At 38.1% G+C, this 18,106-nt stretch overlaps 1 protein-coding gene across 1 annotated transcript in view; it reads right to left on the bottom strand.

Moving 5' to 3' along the window:
• LOC142442430 (transmembrane protease serine 11C-like) overlaps positions 1–18,106 on the bottom strand; it is a 63,121-nt gene that overhangs the window by 32,453 nt on the left and 12,562 nt on the right. The window contains exon 3 of the mRNA XM_075543573.1: positions 9,240–9,358. Coding sequence (XP_075399688.1) covers positions 9,240–9,358 — 119 coding nt within the window. The remainder of the gene's footprint in view (positions 1–9,239; positions 9,359–18,106) is intronic.

Here is an 18,106-nt window from a genome sequence, read left to right as displayed (position 1 = left end):
TACAGCCCAGTTTTGTCCAATATAGTTTGTAAATAGTGATTAGTTTCCCTCATTCTTTTTCAGATTACTTCAGTTTCTTATCCCATTTGATGCACTAATAGTAGAATGTTTGATCAGTTCTTTAATTGATTTACTGACCTTTACCTATATGTGGTGGGTGTCAATAGTAAATATTCTGAAGGAAGAGTTGGGTGGTTCTGAACAGTGTATGATGTGTGTCCTGTATTTAAGATCTTCTGATAACAAGGAACTGGCAATAGCAAATGAGAAGAGAAAGAAAATATGGAGAGCTATCTTGGAAATCAAAGAAAAGTTGTGGTGAGAAGTTTAAATAAAAAGTGATCATCAAAAAAAAAGTGATCATCATATTTGAAAAGTCTTTAGTGACTTATGAAAGCAGTTCTTCGGAGGAGGCCATGGGATCCCAGCTGGGGAAAGAAAGGTGAGGACAGAAGATGATGATGAGCAAACAGCAGGTATACCTGGTCAACAAAATACTGCCCAGCAGGGGAAGAGGGAAATGATGCTGGAGGAAAACCTTGAGAGTTGTTTGTAAAAGGTAATGGTATGGATTATTGTTAGCACAATACTTAAAGGTAACAAAGGAACTATATGTGCTCGATATAAGCCGATCCAAAGGTCAGCTGAGGCACCTAACTTTACCACAAAGCTGCCTTAAAAGTGTGCTGAAAAACTTGGCTTATACCCAAGTATATACGCTAAATACTATAACATACCAAATCTTGCAATAATAGGAAAAGCAATCCATGAGTGGATACATAGACACTCAAGCAGAACAATGGTAAAGGATGAATGGGACCATACCCATGAATATGAGAATATATAGATTTGACAGAAGATCCTTCTACATATGTATTTATATGTACCATGATACAGTCTCACCAGCTGCCCGTCAGGTTGTCATACTGTGGTGGATTGTGTGTTGCTGTGATGCTACGCCATGTGATTGTTATCTCAAATACCATTAGGGACATCCATGTTGAACAGGTTTCAGCAGAGCTTCCAGACTAAGAAGAAGGAATAGGCTGTCCACTTTGGAGGAACTGGCTACTAAAAACGTTGTAATTAGCAGCAAACATTGTCAGAGATAGTGCCAGAAGATGAGTCCCTCAGGTTAGAAGGCACTCAGAACGACCGAGGAAGAGCTTCCTTCTCAAAGTAGAATCAACCATAATGTCATGGATGGAGTAGGATCTCCATATGCTGATGGAGCATGACCTAAAATTAAAAATAATAATTATAAACATCTATTAAGAATTGGAACATGGAATGTATGATGTATAAATCTAGGGAAATTAGAAATCATAAAAGATGAAGTGCATGTAGATTGATACCCTAGGCATTCTTACTGCCATTGAGTAAATTCCAACTTTTAGCAACCCCACAGGGCAGAGTAGAACTACCCCTGTGAGTTTCCAAGAATGTAACTTGTCAAGGAGCAGCTGGGAGTCTTGAACTGCTGACCTTTGGTAAGCAGTCCAATGTGTAACCACTGTGTCATCAGGGCTCCTCATTAGTATGTCAAAATGGACCATTTTGAATCAGAAAATCATATCATTTTAGGAATGACAAATTCAAGAAGCCCAATGACACATTCATCATAAACAAGGACACTTCCAGATGTGTATTTAAATACAGTACTGTGATAGGATAATATATATGTGTGTGTAAAAGGAAATCCAGTTAATATAGTTATTATTCAAACTTATGCCCCAACCACCAAAGTGAGTGATGAAGAAACTGAAGAATTTTACAAACATCTTCAGTCTGAGATTAATCAAATATGAAATAAAAATGAATTGATAATTATTGGCAATTGGCATGCAAATGTTGCTAATCAAGGGAAAGGAACAGTAGTGGGGAAATATGATGTTGGTGATAGAAATAAAACTGGAGATTGCATGATAGATTTCCTCACTACCAAATTCTTCATTATAAATATCTTTTTTCCCCAGCAACACAAACAGCAACTTGACATGCAGACTTCTCCAGAAGGGTTGCACAGGACGCAAATTGACTACATATGTAGGAAGATATGATGGAGGAGCTCACTTTCAGCAGCTAAAACAAGGTAAGGGATGTGGAACCAGGGATGTTATTGTTGATGCAAGATATAACTTGGCTGAAAACAGAGGATGCCAGGAAAATGGTTACTTGTGTTTTATTGACTACACAACGCATTCCATTGTGTGGATTATAAGAGATCTTGGATAATATTGAGAAGAATGAGAATTCCAGAGCACCTTATTGTGTTCCTGCAGAGCCTGTGCACAGATCAAGAGGCAGTTGTTAGAACCAAATAAAGGAATATTACGTGGTTTTAAAACAGGAAAGGCACGCATCACTGTTGTACTTTTTCACTTATTCCATCTGTTTGCAGAGCAAATAATCAAAGAATCTGGCTTAAATGAAGAAGAATTCTGCATAGAATTGGAGGGAGGTTAATTCATAACCAATGGTAGGCTGCTGACACTGTCTTCCTTGCTGAAAGTAAGGAGGACATAAGGCACTTGCTGATGAAGATCAATGACTGCAGCCTTTAGTATGGACTACAGATCAATGTAAAGAAAACAAAAATCCTCACAGTTGAACCAATAAGTAACATCATGATACACAAAGACAAGTTTGAAGTTGTCAAGAATTGGATCTTGCGCGGATCCACAATCAAGACTCATGGAGGTGGCAGTCAGCATCAGATGACACGTAAAGGCAAAGATATTGCATTGAGGACTAAAGTGGACCTGGTCCCAGCCATGGTATTTCAAATCACCTCATATGCATGTGACAATTGAACATGGAATAAGGCAGAAGAAGAATCAATGTGTTTAAAATATGGTGCTGGTGAAGAATATTGACATATCAAGGCCTGGCAAAATAACAAACAAATCTACCTCGGCAAAAGCAGTCAGAATGCTCTTTAGAAGTGAGTACTTTGAACATGTTTTCAGCACAGACCACTCCTTGGAGAAGGACAACATGCTTGATAAGTTGGAAGAGCGACTCCAACTAGAATGACCCTGAGGAAATGGACTGATCGTGTGGTGGCAACAATGGGCTCAAACAGAATAGGACCATGCCGAACCAGGCCGTGTTCTGTTCTACTGTGCACAGGGTGGCTATGAGTAGAAGCTGACTTGCTCGCACCTAACAACAACACAATAAATAGATTCATGAACTTACTACAGCACACAGGGGCAAACTTATGAAAACCTCTTGGCTATGAATAAATGCTTTGATAGAAAAATCGCTGCATGTGGAAACTCAGCATTATCATTTGGGGAACACCAAGGCCATTATTTCCCTACCTTTAAGATGGTGAGCCTAACAACTCGTGAGTGGCCATATAAGATTGTGAGCCTAACAACTCGTGAGTGGCCATATAAGATTGTGAGCCTAACAACTCGTGAGTGGCCATATAAGATTGTGAGCCTAACAACTCGTGAGTGGCCATATAAGATTGTGAGCCTAACAACTCGTGAGTGGCCATATAAGATTGTGAGCCTAACAACTCGTGAGTGGCCATATAAGATTGTGAGCCTAACAACTCGTGAGTGGCCATATAAGATTGTGAGCCTAACAACTCGTGAGTGGCCATATAAGATTGTGAGCCTAACAACTCGTGAGTGGCAATATAAGGTAACATTATGGATCTCTTTTGGTCTGGAGCAATGACGTGTGAAGAAAAAAAATTCAAGGAAATAATTATCCCGAAGGTTAGTGGATCATGTGAATCCCAGTCTCCAGAACTTTGAGACCAGAACTAAATGGTACCCACATTCCCTTCCGACTGCTCTGAGAGGGGTCGCAGCAGGAAGTGCTGGATTAGTGGGAGGAAAACGTGAAACAAACTCACAATCATCAAAACAAAACTATTACGCGTGCTGGTCTGCTCGTGGAAATCCACAGATTATTACCTTTGGACACCCTTCAGCCTTGAAACCGAGCTCATTCCCGTGGCTAAATTTTCAGCCAAAAAATAAATATTCCTAAAAGATGTACTGCAACATAAATGAGTTTCTTAGAGCAATCAACCGCGTGAGATCAACAGGGCAACAGTTTTCCAGGTATAAATCTTACAGGCAAGGAGGGACTGGAAAGGAGGAGGAAAGCAAATAGCAACCCGCAAAAGAAAGTGGGACGCGTATTGGTGCATTCTGGGAGTTACAATCAATATAGTAATGTGTGTGTATTGTTGAATGGAAAATCAATTTACTCTGTAACATTTCACCCTCCAAGTAAATAATAAAACAATAAAAATGAAAAAAAATCAATGGTAATGTGTATCCAGCTATTTATATCTCTAAAGAAAACCATGAACTATTCAAGAGGCTCTAGGAGAGAAATTGTAATGTGGTGTCTTACCTGATTCCATAAAGGTACACTTCTTTTTGTAAGTACCAGTAGGCCATCACTTTTAGTTTTTCTCATCTTATTGATTATGCCATTTCCCGTTGTCTTTTTATTTTCTCTAAACTTTATATAAATAGTTCTTCATGTTCAGAGAGGAAAGTCTGGTAATGAGCTTTTCCAAAAGATGAGCGTTTGAAACCTCTATGGAGCATTCGTGCACTCTGACGCACACGAGGTCCTTGTGGGTTAGTGTCCACTCAGCCCCCACGGTTAGTGATTTTACTGGTTACGTCCTTCATTCTTCCACATAAAACAAAACTAAGTTTGACACTGACGAGCCAAGAAGGCTGAGGAAGAATGAATGCATTTGCATTGTGGTGCTGGCAAAGGATGTTGAGAGCATCATGGACTGCCAGAAGACCCAACACATCTGTCTTGGAAGAAGTCCAGGCAGAGGCAAGGATGGCAAGACCTCATGTCATATACTTGGGACACGTTTTCAAGAGACACCAGTGCCTGAAGAAGGACATCATGCTTTGTAAAGATAGGGACAGGAAAAAGAGAAAGGCCCTTGACTCAAACATAAGAACAATTATTTGACACAGGACAGGACAGTGATGCCGCCTGTCGTGCAGAGGGTCAGTATGAGTGGGAACAACCTTAGTTCTGACTGGTTTCTTTCTTGGAGGGGATAAACGGGTAGTAAAACACGGCAATTATAAGCCTAGGCACAGAGACAACTCACATTCAATGACAAAATCTGTGACATAGATTTCATGTTCTGTGGGGGTTGAGAGATAAGAAATAGCATTTTGAATTGGGGTGGTTAGATCCTGAAATTGATAACACATCAATAGAGTTATGGAATCTGAAACCTATAAAGGACCTTGAAAATAATCTGATTCAGCCCTATTCTGGAAAGAAGTAAATAGAACCTTGTTGAAGCTAAATAATTAAGCTATGAAGTGATTATTTTAGATATAAAAGTTATGTTAAATATTTGATACTTAACATATAAACATTGTTTTATAATGGTGAAAAGATGGATGACATAGCAGGTGATATAGATAGTTTCCTAACCAAAATATATTTAAGTTTATAATAATTTTAGCTGGGAATTTCCCCCCCAAAGACTGGCTTTTCATATCGTGCTCAGTGCTCTTCATTTCTTTGTCTTTCAATTGTCTTTATCTTCCTAAGTTCTAGAGTAACTTATCAGGTCAACATTCATCTGAAATAATATCAAAGCCTGTGATTGTTAAAATGAATAGACTTATGCTAAGGATGTTCTAAGATACCATAAGGTTGCGCTATGGGAATATTTCCACTAACACTCACATAATCTCTATTTTTAAGAAGGTCAGTCTCTTAGACAATTTTTTGGGTTATCAGGTATTTGATCTGAAATCAGATGCTAACTCAGGAACCCATTTAGAATGATTGGGCAGGCATTTCAGAAACAAGTCTTTCCAAAGAAATAAAGAACATGATTGAAAATTCAAACAGAGGCAAAAAGATAAATATCTCAATTCAGAATGCAGCTTTTCCATACACTAAGATGACCTTAATTGGTCTTCCTCCAGCTCTTTCACTGCTTGCTACCTCCCTTGCCTCTGAAATGAAACGATCCAAATGTCGCCCTAGTGGGTCATTCGTCAGGTGAGTGGGAAAACACTCTGAATTATGTTGCTGGAAGATTTTGAAAATGATGAAGCCCAGGATGGAATTATTAATAGCCAAATGATGATCACTTATGAAGTTAAAATTCACCTTTATGAATAAGAAATTGGTCATCCCAATACTTATCAAATATAAGAGCCTTAAAATATTAGCAATACATATTTTAATAAAGAAAAGAACTTAAAGCACACGTTTAGTTATACTGAGAAAGTACTTTAAAAATACTTGGGAATGTTATTTTGAAAAAATTTCATTTTAAAGTAAAAGTTCTTAAGATCAACAAAATTAGATCACATGAGTAAGGGGAAAGATCCCCAAAGTAAAAAGAGCTACTTTTCTGAAGAATTTCTGGTCTTAAACAAATCGGATTTGAATATGGTGATATTATGTATTTATTTAACATATTCTTTAATAAAGAATGCGTTTATAACTTTCTGGTCTTTAATATTTTCTCTTTTAAATCAGCTCAAATACAGGGAAACTTTCTATTGGTGGTGGCTTTACACTTCAGTTTTATTGTTAATTATGTGACAAAGATTGCAAAGTAAGACAGAAAATGCCACTTCCATATGATAAGTGGATGTAAAGGAGACAGCACGTGGTTGTTAAAGTTGCTGAAAAGTTAGCGCAACGATCCCTTCTGTAGTTTATAATAATACCTACCCTCTCTCCGATGCCAGGACTGTAACTATCCTGAACATCTAGTATTTATTTGCTCTAATTGTCCGATGGAAGTAAAGAAAGCTGGTGAATCAGTAATGCTTACGTTGCCTTCATATTCTTTGAAATGTGAATAGGAACTCACTAATTACAAGATAATAAATTACATAGAAGAGTGACAGCATATTTTCAGGGTGACTTTAAGTAAGTGACAAGATGGACTGACCCTGTGACGGCAACAATGAGCTTGGACACAGGAACGATCACGAAGACGGCCTGCGACCAGGCAATTCCACTCTGTTGTCCACCGGGTCAAGTCAGCATGGACTTGAAATGCCTCCTCTTAAAGTCTGCCTTCCATAATTGAAAAGGTCACTCAGAGTAAAGCACCTCTATCCAGCTCCATCCCTCACACAGTGAATCACCACAAGCGCTCTTCTTGAGAAACCAGCAAAAGGAAAATGGGCCGTAGGTATTAGAGTAACAACCAGGGAAGTTTGACCGACAATCCAGAATTCCATTTGTGGTATGCTATTAGCACCAGTGTTGTGCTTAGGAGTGGTATGCATCTGCTAATAACTGTAATATATGCAGTATCCTTGTCTTCGGTGGACATAGTAAGAAAGGCCTGTAAAAGCGGGCAATCTCATGCCTGTAAATGAAAATGTATGAGAAGCATCCTGTTGCCTGTTTTAATCCAAGTGAGTTAGAAATAGGTTGTTAAAGGAACCTGAGGCAAGGTATCATAAATAAGATTAATAGCTTTAAACAGATAACTTTAGAACATTAATGTTTTGAAGTAAATCCTGGAAAATTATTTTGACTGAATTGGCCTTCATTTACAGTAGAAAGTGTTTTTGGGTTTGTTTTTGTTTTTGACTGTGGGTAAATTTGGATCTATTTTAAAGTCAAATATCAACTTAAATACACCGGAACCTATGAAATCTATAACTTTTCCTTGTTTTTCCAGGTATCCTGAGTTTTCCGCCTTTGTGAGGGAATCTTAACACTTTTCCATTGTTCATTTTAGTGGAAAATATTTGTTTCTCTCTCTGACAGGTTTCTGCCTTACATAGTTTCTGGCTATTGTATCTTTTACTGTGTTTTTATAGTTTATTTAGAATATTAATGCTGCTCTTATTCTAGGTAATTTATTTATTTGTTTTCCAGTAGAGGATTATCATTGTTGTAGAGTTTATTGAATAATGGGATTTCGGTCAAGAGCTGGGCATGGTTTATCTTCTGTAAAAACTATGACTACTGTAAGATGAAGAAACGGAACTATAAGGAGATTAAGAGACTTGTTGAAGGTTATACATCAGCACATGACTAAAGTTAGAACTGAATAAGAACCTCAATGGCCGGTCTTTTAGACATTGTGCTAGATTATTTCCTTTCCACTTCACTTTTATCATGTGGTTACTCTCAAAGTGGTTGTTTTATGTCTCCGTTTTCTATCTTTAATGCTCTACATGTGACGAAGTATGCCAAGACCTCGAAGGGCACTCTCTCGGGTGGAGCTCTGGGTGAAAGTGTCCTGTCAGGAATCCGGGCAAATGGGAGATGAATGATGTCATTAGCACTGCTGTCGGTAGAATTTGGTTTGGTCGGAAGAGTTGCCGGAGTAAATTTTAGTAGTAAGTGTGATAATGAGAGCTTTTGTTCCTGAGCAGTCAAGATTCTTTGTTGAATAATTAATCAAATAAATCAAAGCAAAGAATAATCTAAAATGGACATTTTCACAACCCACACTCTGAGAATCTGCAAGGCACTTTGGGCCAAGTCCTTTTTTATTATTATTCCAGGGAATATCCTTATACTTGATTGCCCTTTTAATTTATATCTAAACATTTGCTTAATTAGCCCATTTTCATCTTTCGCATAAGAGTCCCTTGGCTATTGGCAGAAAGCTTGTGATTTGACTCTACCCAAGGGCACCTTGGCATACATTTCTGGTGATCTACTTAAGAAAAATCATGCAGTCGAAGCCCCGTGAAGCAGTTGTACTCTGACGTACCTGAGGTTGTCAGCGGTGAGAATTACCTTGATGAGATCCCGTTTAGTTCCATGTTTGCTACGTCAGAAAAAGTGTTATATACTCTTTATATACTCGCACAACTTTTGTGCTTATCCTTCATTTTTGTCATTATAATTTAAAATTGAACATAGGTGATTTATTGATTATTATATGCCTTTTTCCCCTACTACATCACTACCTCCATGGGATCAAGGACCTTGCTGGATTTTTCTCATCATAAATCTCTCAGATCTCATACAGAACTTGTCAAGTTTTTGAAGCTTATTAACTATTGCTTGAATTAACTAATAGATATTCTTGAAATGTGTTCCTCTAATATGCTTTCTAACTGTCTTTCCAGGAGGGCTGTCTGTCCTAATATAGAACTAAAATTGTGGTGAGAAATAATTTAAAATTATCATTTTTTTTTTACTTCAGCAATGAGTGCTAGGATCCTGGCATTTCTAAGGCATAGAAAGAAAAGGAGAAATTGTAGGAAACTTTAACTTACCAGAGACACTATCTTATAGTTTAGGTCCATATATTCTTGTGAATATGGTTTTTCAAATTTGTTGTCATAGTCGATGTTACAGGTTTTAAAGCTGATGTGGTAGTAGAAAGGTGTGTTGCCTGAGAAGGAGAGAAAAGGAAAAATAATTCTTACTCCTTTCACAGAGTGAACACATACATTTCAATGAAAATCACATGTAAAATACTCTGGTGTAATTTCAGTTCATGTGCCTTTAACTAGCCTTTATATCTAATGATTGTTGAAAGAGCTTCAGTGAAGTAATGAGAATTCAACTGTAATATTACTCAATAGTATAGTCTAAATTGTAATGTAACCATTTAATGTTTCAAATATATTGATTATATTCTTTACTTCAAATATAACCTGCACTTTGGGAAAAGAGTAACATATATACTGTAGGATCTGCTGTGTTATTTTTATATAGTTTTAAACAATACCAGTCACATTCTGAGCTAGAGATACGAGGTCTAAGGAACCAGAGAATAATTTTTCCCTTTGTGTGTGTATATTATGATATATAAATATATACATACAAAGCTCTAAATTAATATACAAGATTTTGTTCAAGGAAATAAATTTATGTTTATTTTGTAAAGAGATAAAAACATAAGAAATATAATTTTCACTGTTAATTTAATTAAGTCTTCTTTTTGTAACCAGAATCATATATGCATGAAAACCCAAACAAGTCCAGTCATCAAGTTGATTCTGATTAATAGCAACTCTAGACAGGGTTTCTGAGGCTATAAATATTTATGGAAGCAACTTCAACTGTCTCCCTTGGAGTGGTTAGTGGGTTTGAACGGCTGTCATTTAGGTTAGCTGCCCAATGTTTACCTGAAAGGATCCCCACGGTTGTAAGGGGCTTTCATGGAAAATGGAATTAAAAGATAAAAAGAATAGAACTCCATGGGTATTGTTGGAGAAAAATGTGCAACAAAATTCAAAATCATAAAGAGTTTTGGCTTCTTGGTGAGGTAGAAATGGGTGGAATTCCTGCCACTAGGCCTTTAGTCAGCTTTCAGGTCTCCCTCATGGCTCAGTTTTCAGCTCAGCAATTGGAACAATATCATTAAGGACGTATACACACTTTAGAAAAGCAACTTTTACATCAAAGAGCTGCATTCACTCAACAAAAACGTTTTGAAGGCATAGGAGAGAAAGAGAAATAGGAACTAGAGAGCGAAACACAGGAGGAAGTGGGATAAATGATATTACATTTTGGGGATTGCAATCAATAACATGAAACAAAATGTGTATAAATTATTGAATGGGAAACTGGTCTGCTCTGTATACTTTCACCCAATTTGTGGTAAAAAGCTTTTTAAAAGATGAAAAAATGAGCTTTATTTTTCAATATACGCTCTGACAAGTTAAAGACGCATTTGTAACTGATGATTCCAATCATTGAATTCATCCTCAAAGAACAGCAGCAGCAGATCCTGGGAATTTCATCATGTCAATCTAGTCTCCTTTTACTTTATGACCTAAAGAAACACAATGGCCCCTTAAAGCGTTTTTAAGGTTTGGAAACAAACAAAAGCCAGGAAGAGTCAAATCAAGATGGTAATGATTTCCCATAAGAATCCATAAAGTCGCTCTTGTTTGATGAGAAGAATTATTAGGAACATTGCCAGGGTTCCTAGGGAAGATTTCTTTTTCATTTTTCTGGCAAAATGTTGACTAGCCTTCTCAAAACTCTCTCATTATAAGCAGATGTCATCATTCTGAGGTCTTACAGAGAACAAGCACGCAAAATGCCCTACGCGTTCCAAAAACGATTGCCGTGATCTTTGCTTTTGACTGTTGTACTTGAGCTCTGACTGGACCACCTCTTCCTCTTGGAAGCCATTGCTTGATCATGCTTTGTCTTTAGGTTGGTAACGTTACAGTCACACTTCATCTCCCATTACAATTCTTCTAAGAAATGCTTCCTGCTTAAACAATTGATTACTTGTCTAAAATTTTTATTGAAAGCTCAGCTCTTATCAGCTGCTTATCTGGGTGCAACATTTTGGTGCCCATCAAGTGGAAAGTTTGCTCAACTGATTTTTTTTCCAGTCAGAATTGTGTAAGCAGAACCAATTGAGGTGTCTATGGTATTGGTTATTATTTCTGCTGCTAATCATCAGGCCTATTCAACTCGGATACTAAAATCTACATGGTTTTCCTGCCAATGGCTAGGGATGGTCTGCTGCTGTGGTTTCCTCTTCAGCATCTTCTTATCCCTTATTAAAGAGAATTATTCATTTGGAAACTGCTGATTTTCTGTGTGTTATTGTCACCATTAATTTTTTTATCAAACATCAATAATTTTACCTTCTTACACCCAAGCTTCACCATAAATTTGATGTTTTGCTTTAATTTTAGCAGATTTTTTGCTTTTCTGGTTGGGAGTCTTTTCAAATTGATGTCTCGTGCACAGTGCTTCAAACTCTGTCTTGTTCAGGCATGTTATAATAAGTTAGTATGAATTTATTTAGTATAAATATTTTTGCTATTACACACATTGTTCTTTCACAATAGGCATTTTTCTAATGAGCTTTTTGAAGAGTCATCATATGTATGGACCTATCTATATATAAGTAAGTGATATTGACATTAATGAACTTGTTATTGTATTATTCCACCCCCCAGATCTTTTCTTAAAACTAGTTTCTGGCCGCAACCAATATCACACTTCAGTGTAGTTATCTTAGCTGATGGATTGCTTTGAATACCCTCAGGTTACTTCTTGGTTTCCCTTTCTGCTTTTATGTGCTCCAGGCTAGAGTTTCCCAAACTTTTCTCTGAAGAGTTGGATGCCTTTTTTAGCATGGAGATCTGGTATTGAGCCCAGAAAGAGTAATTCATAGATTTGACACTTTGGCCTTTGCCTAAGAAGCAAGAAAGCAAAACAAAGCAATGTAGAGCTTGAAAGGCATTGGTTTTTTGTCTAGATTCTGTTATCTTTTCTTCTACTTCCTATTCCTTGAAAGTTAAGCTGCTTTTTGGGAGACTTATAGTTTCCAATTATAGTAGGCAAAGAATATTTAGAAATGTTATTCTGAATAAAAGTATTGAGAAAGTAAGTAAGAAAGTTTAACTGTCTCTAAGTATGCTCAGAAACTTTATTAGTAATCCCATGTGTCAAGTTCCCCATCAGATACTAACTAGCTAACCTATTGGAATTAAATTTTAACCTCCTAAGGCAAAAGAGTTATTTCTTGTTATGCTTTCTTCTCTTTTCCTATAGTGATAGATGTGTGATTTGTAACTGAACAGGTGCTATATAGAATAAAACTTACACTTTCCAGACTCTGCGATATCTAGGATTGCCCTAGTGCATCTATCTCAAGAACTCAACTCAACTCAACTCACTGCCATCGAGTCAATGCTGACTCAAAGCGACCCCTGTAGGTTTCTAAGAGTATCAGTTTATGGGAGTAGAAAGCCATCTTTTTCCTGTGGAGTTTCTGGTGTTTTGAAATGTTGATCATGTGGATCACAGGCCAGTGTGTAACCACTATACAACCAGGACTATAGTGCTTTTATCTAGGACAGTGGTTCTTAGCTTTCCTAATGCTGTGACTCTTTAATATAGTTCCTCACATTGTGGTAATCCCCAAGCATAAAATTATTTTCATTGCTACTTCATAACTGTAATTTTGCTACTGTTATGAATCATAGTGTTAATATCTGATGTGCAGGATGTATTTTCATTATTACAAATTGAACATAATTAAAGCATAGTGATTAATCACAAAACAATATGCCATTATACATTGTGAAATATTTATTTCTAAATACAAATAAATGAAATTTCGTCTTGAATTACTGACATAAGAATGAAGGCTGAACATAGTAGTGGGACAGGAGGAAAGTGTAAGGAAATAGAGAAAAGGAGTAGGAGGCAAAGGGCATACATAGAAGCCTAAATACAGACATGTACATATGTAAGTATATTTATGATTATGGGGGAAATAGACCTATGTGTATATATTTATAGGTTCAGTAGTAGGGTAGCAGGTGGACATTGGGTTTCCTCGCACGCACTCCCTCAATACAATAGCACCTTGCTCAACTAAATGATCATGCCATGATACCTACCTTCCTGACATTATCGCTGAAGACAGATGTGTGCATAAGCAAACGTGGTGAAGAAAGCTGATGGTGCCCGGCTATGAAAAGATATAGCATCTGGGGTCTTAAAGGCTTGAAGGCAAACAAGCAGCCATAGAGCTCAGAAGCAACAAAGACCACAGAGAAGAAGCACACAGCCTAAGTGAACACGAGGTGTTGAAGGGATCAAGTAGCAGACACCAAGGAACAAAAACCATCATTGTTTGATCACCTTCCCCACATAAACGCTGAAGACAAATGTGTGCATAAGTTAGTGTGGTGAAGAAGGCTGATGGTGTCCGGCTATCGAGAGATCTAGCATCTGGGGACTTCAAGGCTTGAAAGTAAACAAGCGGCCATCTAGCCCAGAAGCAACAAAGCCCACATGGAAGCAGCACACCAACATGTGTGATTATGAAGGGCTGAGGGGACCAGGTTTCAAGCACCAAAGGTGGTGGGGGAGAATCACATCACCGTGAATGAGGGGGAGTGCATGATGGGGACCCAATTCCCATCTGTAGACAGCTGGACATCCCTTGCAGAGGGGTAGTGAGGAGGACATGAGTCACTCAGGGTTCAGTGTACCAACAATGAAACTCAAAATCTTCCTCTAGTTCTTCACCGCTTCCTCCCCTCCAATTATCATGATCCCAATTCTACCTTGCGGACCTGGTTAGACCAGCGGATGCACAGCAGTGCAGTAGGGATCCGGAAACACAGGGAATCTAGGACGGATGAACCCCTCAGGACCAGCGGTGAGAGCGGCGACACCGGGAGGGAAGGGGGTGTAGAAATGGAGAACCAATCTCAGGGATCTACATGTAACCTCCTCTCTGGGAAATGGGCAACAGGAAAGTGGGTGAGGGGAGACGCTGGGCAGTGTAAGATAAGATAAAATAATAATTTATAAATTATTAAGGGCTCATGAGGGAGGGGGAAGCGGGGAGGGAGGGGGAAGGAAAAAAGGAAAACGAGCTGATTCCAGGAACCAAGTGGAAGGATGAATTTTGAGAATTATGAAGGCTATGAATGTATAAGGGTGCTTTACTCAATTGATGTATGTATGGATTGTGGTAAGAGTTGCATGAGCGCCAACAACATGATTAAAAAAAATAAACTTCGTCTTGAAACATGGTGTAGCATGGGTAATAGTCTTCAAGTCTGGTACTTGTATGCGGGTGTGTCCACATGTGGAAGACCTACCTTGAGATGGATAGAGGAGCAGCAGTGTCTTGGTTCCTAAGACCATCAGAAATATGTGTTTTCCAATGGTCTTAGGTGACCTCTGTTCAAGGGTCGTTTGACCCCCAAAGGGGTCGCGACCCACAGGTTGAGAACTGCGGATCTAGGACCTGATTAATGCAATGAAAGGGAAAGTACATTTGCAATGTCTAAGGTACCCTTAGAAGAAGACATACTATTTTTCAGTGTCTTCTGTTCTGCTAGCTGGAGTGTGGACCTCATGGTCAGAACTGGCATAGCCACTGTGGATATTGAGGTGACTTGGTTCTCTAACATTGGGAAGTTATACACTGAATCTTGATCACTGACCTCTGAAAGCTTTTGTGTCTGAATTTTATGTGTGCATGAACTCTCCCTCTAGATCAGGGATTCTCAGCTTGAGGGGGTACAATTGAATCACCTGGGATGGTTTGAAAATTAAATTCCCCTTTAATCCAATTAAGTAAGTACATTTGGGCATGATGTTTGAGTACTAGACTTTAGAAGATCTGTCTAGGTGATCCTAAAGTGCATGGCAGGTTAATATTCAGTTTCCTACATCAGGGGGTCAGTGACTATGGTCAGAGGGTCTAATGTAGCCTGATACATTCTTTACTATGGTGTGTGAGCTAGGAATAGATTTTGCATTTTTGAAATATTGAAAAAGTAAAAAGAATATTTTATGACATGGAAACTATTTAATTTTCAAATTTTAGTGTTCCTACAGTTTTACTGGAAAAAGAGCACGTACTCACTAGTGGTGGCCCTGTCAGACAGGGTAGAACTGCCCTTGTGAGTTTCTGACACCAAAACCTGTGATGGAGAGTAGAAAGCCCTATCTTTCTTTCTCCCGAGTTGTGGTTTCAAATGACTGACTTTGCTGTCCCAGTCCAACGCGTAACCACTGTTCAACCAGCCCTCAACCTACTGGAAAAAGATACACATATTTACACATCACTTATAGATGCTTGGGTGTTATAACAGTAGATTTGAGTAGTCAGCAATTGAGTGTTATATCAGCATCATATCTATGAATTAAGTAGAACATGTATGGGGCAAAAAGTGAAAAAATATGTATTATCTGATGCTTTACAGTAAAATTTTGCTGATTCTCCTCTATATGGAGAGCATTTCTTGAGTGGAGGCTCGTGTGAAGACATACGTGATTATAGCGTGTGTCCAAATACCTGCCACAAAGCACATCTGATTACCCAATTGCTACTATTGAGTTGAATCTGTGGTGTTTCAGATGCTGCTTTGTGTATATTTGTATAAACTTGTTTGAGATAGCTGTTTCTAAAACGTGTGGACAATTTCCATTAACAATAATTCAGGATATGGGTCCTTTAGTGAAGTGTGGTGGAGATATTACATGATGCTGGGCTATCAGAAAGAATGGCATTTGGGGTTTTAAAGACTTATTTGCAAATAAGCAGTCATCTAATTGAGATGTCAATTAAGCCCACATGGAGGAAGCACACCAACACCTGTGAATGAAGGATTGTAAATATAATCCAAATCTGGAGGGAATAGAATCAGAGTTTAATTTGTGAGATGGCAGTGGCTATGGATGACAGTGAAAGCCCAAAATACATTTGCAGGATCTCCATAGGGAATAAGCATAGGTGATTTCTCTCTAACCATAATTGAGGAATTAGAATAACCTGGTGGTCTTATAGAGCGTATTATAGAGATGACTATAAAAGATTAAAATGATAAATCTGACTTGAATGGTCAAACCTTATCATCTGATCACCTTTTTGAGACATTTTGAGCTTGATCTGGTTTTTAATATTTGTTGTGTGTGTGTGTTTTCATGTAGGACTTTATCTTCTTTTGCATTTTTCATTATTGGCAGTGTTCTTTAGTGTGATGTAGTTTTCTATGTTTCTTGGTCTATGAAACTGTGAAAGTTAGTTTTTTGTGTGCCACCATGGCTCCCGTAGGAACACCTGGGTGGAGTTTAGTCTGTCAATTAGGTCACAGCTTGATTGGAAGGCAACTGAGATAAATGGCTTTTTGAGGCCAATCTCCCCCTCTCTTTTTCCCTGGAGGTGGACCTTCACCTTCTGGTTCACTAGGCCAGGTGGAGGCACGCTGAAACCTGCAAGAGCTCTGGAGATGCCTCCACTGCCACTGGATCTACAGGAAATTACCCACTGGCCTGTGATCTTCCTACATTTTGCATCATTGAATGTGCGTGTGAGTCTGAATAGGGATTTAAGGACTAGTATTGGACCTATAGGCTAATATCAGATTTATGGACTTGATCTGGACTTGGATGGGATATTTTCTCAATATACAATTACTCTTTGATATAAAAGTCTTTCTTATATATATGTGAGTGTCTCTGGATTTGTTTCTCTAGCCAACCCATCTTAAGACAGAAACCCAGGATGGATGAATTTGTAGAGACAATAACTTGAACAAGGGTTCCTGGGAGGTACAGCAAGGGAAGTGATGGTGGTGGTAGTGGTGGTCCGGATGGGGTGGGGGTGGTTAAGGGAACCTGATGATATCAAGGAGTCAAGAGGGAAGGAAATGTTTTGAAACTGATTGTGGTAGCAATTGTACATTATAAAATGGCTTGATATGATTGAACTGCTGAATAATATGATGTCTGGATTAGGTCCTAATCAAATGGTTTGAAAGAAAAATGAAAAAAATTCAATTAATTCCATTTTTCTAAGAATTCTTTTAAGATCCTTCATATATATATATATATATAGATATAGATATATATAGATATATATATCTCATATACACACAAACCCAAACTCACTGTATTGAGTCAATTCTGATTCATAATGACTCTATAGGACAGGGTAGAACTTCCTCCATGGGTTTCTGAGACTGTGTTTATTCAAGAGTAGAAAACCTCATCTTTCTCCCTCTGCGTGGCTGGCAGCTTTGAACTGATGACCTTGCAGACAATGCCTTACCCCCTATGTCACTAGGGTTCCACAAGGCAGCTTGAAAAAGTTCATGGAAAAATTGAATAAAAGGATAATGGAATTTTTCTATGAACTTGAAGCCCTTAATTGTATATATGGATCATAGTAAGTGGAGAAAATACTGAAGTTGTCAAGGATTTCCTCTTTCTTGGATACACAATCAATGCTCATGGAAGCAGCAGCCAGGAGATCACATGACACATTACATTGCGTTAATCTATTGCACAAGACATTTTTAAAGTTTTGAAAAGCAAGGTCTAAGGGGAGCCTGATTCAAGCCATGATATTTTCAATGGCCTCCTATGCATGTGAAAATGGACATCGAATAAGAAAGACCGAAGAAGAATCAATGCATTTGAATCATGATGCTAATGAAACTTATTGAAAGTACCATGGACTACCAAAAGAACAAACAATTAATTATCTCTTAGAAGAAGTACAGTCAGAATGATCCTTAGAAACAAGGACGATGAGACTATGTCTCATTTACTTCGGACATGCTCTCAGGAGATAGAGTTCCTGGAGGACATCAGGCTTAGTAAAGTAGCGGAGCCATGAGAAAGTTCCATC

This window comes from Tenrec ecaudatus, chromosome 3 (genome assembly GCF_050624435.1).
Source record: "Tenrec ecaudatus isolate mTenEca1 chromosome 3, mTenEca1.hap1, whole genome shotgun sequence".
In the NCBI taxonomy this organism is placed as follows: Eukaryota; Metazoa; Chordata; class Mammalia; order Afrosoricida; family Tenrecidae; genus Tenrec; species Tenrec ecaudatus.
The sequence above is the reverse complement of the archived record's forward strand: the minus strand, read 5'-3'. Positions and strand labels throughout refer to the sequence as shown.